The sequence below is a fragment of the Vicia villosa genome, linkage group LG5 (genome assembly GCF_029867415.1).
Source record: "Vicia villosa cultivar HV-30 ecotype Madison, WI linkage group LG5, Vvil1.0, whole genome shotgun sequence".
NCBI lineage: Eukaryota > Viridiplantae > Streptophyta > Magnoliopsida > Fabales > Fabaceae > Vicia > Vicia villosa.
This window is the reverse complement of record NC_081184.1, coordinates 141,768,522-141,772,372: the sequence shown is the minus strand read 5'-3', so window position 1 is coordinate 141,772,372 and position 3,851 is coordinate 141,768,522. Positions and strand designations below refer to the sequence as shown.

The window sequence follows — 3,851 nt, the reverse complement described above, 5'->3', positions numbered from 1 at the left end:
TTACGTTTGGATCATATAGTGTGCTTGTAGGTTTACAGTCAAAGTAATTATATTTCTTTAAGATCTTTTTCACATAGTGTGATTGATCCAAAGAAATTCCTTGCTCGGATCTTGTGATCTTGATACCAAGAATCACGCTCACTTCTCCAAGGGCTTTCATATGAAAGTTGTTGCACAAAAATGATTCACAACATTAACATCCTAAATGTTTGATCTAAATATGAGTAACTTGTCTACATAGAGACATATGATAGTGCAAATGTAATTTTCAGATATGTAATAAACGCATTTGTCACTTTCATTCACTTTGTACCTATTCGATATCATTAAGTTATCAAACTTTTGTGCCATTGCTTTGGAGTTTGTTTTAGCCCATACAAAGACTTATCTAACTTACAGACCTTGTTTTCTTGTCCATGAATCACAAACCCTTCCGGGTGGTCCATATAAATTTTTTCTTCTAAGTCACCATTTAAAAAATTGTTTTAACATCCATTTGGTGTATTATTAAGTTATAAATAGCAGTGATTGAAATTAGAACCCTAATGGATGTAATTTGAGTGAATGGTGAAAACATATTGAAGAAATCTATATTTTCTCTTTGCCTAAAATCATTGGCTATACAATACAAGCCTTGTACTTATTAATTTTTCCATCAGAAGCTCAGTATTGAGCACTTGCAGCCGCCACTTGTGAACTTCAATGATTGGTTTATCTCAACGATCTCCAAATCAAATGCCAGAAACGTCTTGTCCTCTATTGTGACAACCTAAGTGTTTTACATATTGCAACCTACTATGTGTTTCATGAGAGAACCAAACAGCTTGAAATTGAGTGACACATTGTTCGTAAAAAGTTACAGGCCAGTGTTCTCAAACTGCTTCCTTCCTGCATCTTTCAAAGATCAATTAGCTATCTTCTTCACCAAACCACTTCTACCTCAACCATTCCACCTTCTTTTATCCAAGTAGGTGTGATTAAAATCTATCCTCCAACTTGTGTGAGATATCACACCATACATAGTTTTTATCATCTAAGTAACAAATTAGTTAGAATAATAATTAACTAACTTGTTACACAAGCTATTGAGGATGGTAAGAGTTAGTTTGTTAATAGTTTTTTTTATGACAATTAGAGTTTATTATAGACTAAGCTAATGCAGAGCAGTCCCGCCATAACTATCTTAGTCCTTGTACCATACTACTTAGTAAGCTTACTTGTATAATCATTTCACAATCAATTAAAATACTTTCACTTCTCATAACATTATGGGATCACATTGTGGCTTCATTTAGATCCTTTGTTTTATGACGCCTATTTTACAACGGTTGGATTATCATGAGAGAGAAACATTTATACTGGATCCAATACTTATTTAAAGGTTAAAGATTGATACAAACAAGTGAGATGGACACCACATTTTCAATGTGAGACTTACACAACTCATACTTATTTCTTAACGACAACAAGGTGACAACGAATGAAATATTGCAGGATAGATACCGCACTGTGGTGTCGATGTACAACCTTTGTTGCAACCAAGAAAAAAACTTAGACCATTTGTTCTTACATTGCCCTTTGGCTATTTCATTGGAATTGGATTAGTGGGATATTGCACATCCACGTGGAAACTTCTGCAACAAGAAGGCTACTAATATTCCAAACAAATTGGAGTAGTCAGTTGAAAGCCATTCAGCTATCACCCATGATGTTTGGATAAATTGGCATGCAAACAATGACATTAGAATGGAGACATTTTAAGTTAACCAAACTATCCTTCTGCTTAACTTTCATTGGATTTTTCTTTCCATAAATTGTGGTGTGTGTGAATTAGCCGGTAGATATCATTTTTATTTACATTCAGTTGTAAAAGAAATATTATAATTCTTGCAATCCCTTGTCATTAATCCATATGTGCTTACTCCATTCAATGTTATAAATAACAATCAACAAAAAAATTCAAGAAGCTAAACAAATCATTTATAATAAAAAAGCAACAAATACAAAAACTTTCCAAAGTGCACTTTACTCATAAAAGCATTGCTATAGAGAATTAGTATTAATACTAGATTAGATAAGATTGCAAATCAAATTTAAGCTTAAACATTTTGTCAATTTGATCTATTGTTGTCATTTACACTACCCTCTTTAATTAGAAACCACAACTTCTAAAGCCAAATATATTGTGATCTAACCACTAGCATAAATATTTTAAGTAAACAAATTTGTCATATTGCAAAAGGGATTTGTTATATATTCTAACAAAGTAAAATGGCCAATTATAATATATAATACACATATAGTATGATGTACGAGGAATAATGCAACTGTACAATTTATAAGATAGATAAAAAAGCAAGATACCATATCTTACCAAATCATGTAACATCCCTATATATACATTCTTCTACCAAAGATAACATAACAAGTTAACAATAACACATCAAATTCCCAAACAAAGAACATGTATGCTTCTACTTCCTTTACTTCACAACATGTCCATGACATTCTTGTAGAAGCTCACTCAAGAAGGCTACTCTTCCAAAATCCAATTGATCATCAATCACTTAAAATCAACTCTCCTGTTTTTACAAACAACCACAATTCAACCGACTCGTATTTTGGAAGCACCGAATTTGGTTCAAATGTTGTGATGATAATTGCAATCATATTATGTGTGTTTATTTTTTCACTTGCATTAAACTCCATCATAAGGTGTGCTTGTGCCTTAAGGATTTCAAACGTAGCCAACAACAGTAACGAGTCTTCTTCGAGTAGCAGCTCTTCATCTCAAGTGGCTAAAAAAGGAATCAAGAAAAAAGCTCTTAAGAAATTCCCAAAAGTGACTTATTCAACTGAGTTGAAACTACCAGGTTTGGATACTGAGTGTGTGATATGTCTCTCCGAGTTTACAAACGGTGAAAAAGTGCGCATTTTACCTAAATGCAACCATGGTTTTCATGTTCGTTGCATTGACAAATGGTTAAAGGAACACCCATCATGTCCCAAGTGTAGACAATGTGTTCTTGAAACTTGTAGAAAGATTGGTGGGTCGCAGGTGCAACCGATTTTGTTGCCAGTGCCAGAAATTATTATACAGATCCAACCACTAGATCCTGAAATTTTGGAGCGTAATTATAGAGAAATATAAGCTAATTGTAATTACAATCTATTAATTCATTTGGTTATGGAGAAGGAAAGTTCAAATGCGGTGAATTACAATTTGAAATTTTCTTTTGCTTTACTTTGACCTCAAATGTAATGTTAATGTTATATTAGGTAAAGTTTTGATTTAGTATATATTCACAAGAAAAGTATGGTGTAATTATTTGAAATTTTGAATCGAGAATACATAAATCTTCGGCTAATTATTTTTTTCTACTAAACTCGCAAAGCTCTAAACTCTCTTTTCAACAAAGGATGAAACCCTAGTCAAAATGTTCATTCGATTTTGATTTCAATCAAGTTCAATTACAATCATCTTCTCCAACTAGGTTCGATTTCAACAAATTTGTTCCTATTATTCATTTTGGAATTTGATCTTAAAACAAATTCGCTCCAATTCCTCATCCAACTCATGGATTTTTGAAAAAAAAAACATAGTTTCTATGTATGAACATTTTTATTGTATTTTGTTTATTCAATTTTCTTTAATAGCATCTCCAATGGTGCAACTTACATTTAAATTCTTTATGGGACCCACTAAGCCACATCATATTAAAAGAATTTATTTAATTTTAACTTTAATAAAAATCTGATATGGGTCCCACAACTTTACCTTATAACTTGATTTGATTGGATACTACAATCTTTTAGTTGTTGCATTGCAATGCAACTCTATTATGACATGA

At 32.1% G+C, this 3,851-nt stretch overlaps 1 protein-coding gene across 1 annotated transcript; it reads left to right on the top strand.

Moving 5' to 3' along the window:
- The first annotated feature begins 2,409 nt into the window (after positions 1-2,409).
- LOC131602832 (RING-H2 finger protein ATL78-like) lies at positions 2,410-3,374 on the top strand. Its single transcript, XM_058875033.1, has one exon. It carries the CDS (start codon positions 2,465-2,467, stop codon positions 3,149-3,151), a length of 687 nt encoding a protein of 228 aa, XP_058731016.1. The 5' UTR covers positions 2,410-2,464; the 3' UTR covers positions 3,152-3,374.
- Positions 3,375-3,851: the final 477 nt, after the last annotated feature.

Bases quoted from the DNA above. Each gene is read 5' to 3' on its own strand.
- LOC131602832 (XM_058875033.1), top strand. From the start codon at position 2,465: ATGTATGCTTCTACTTCCTTTACTTCACAACATGTCCATGACATTCTT.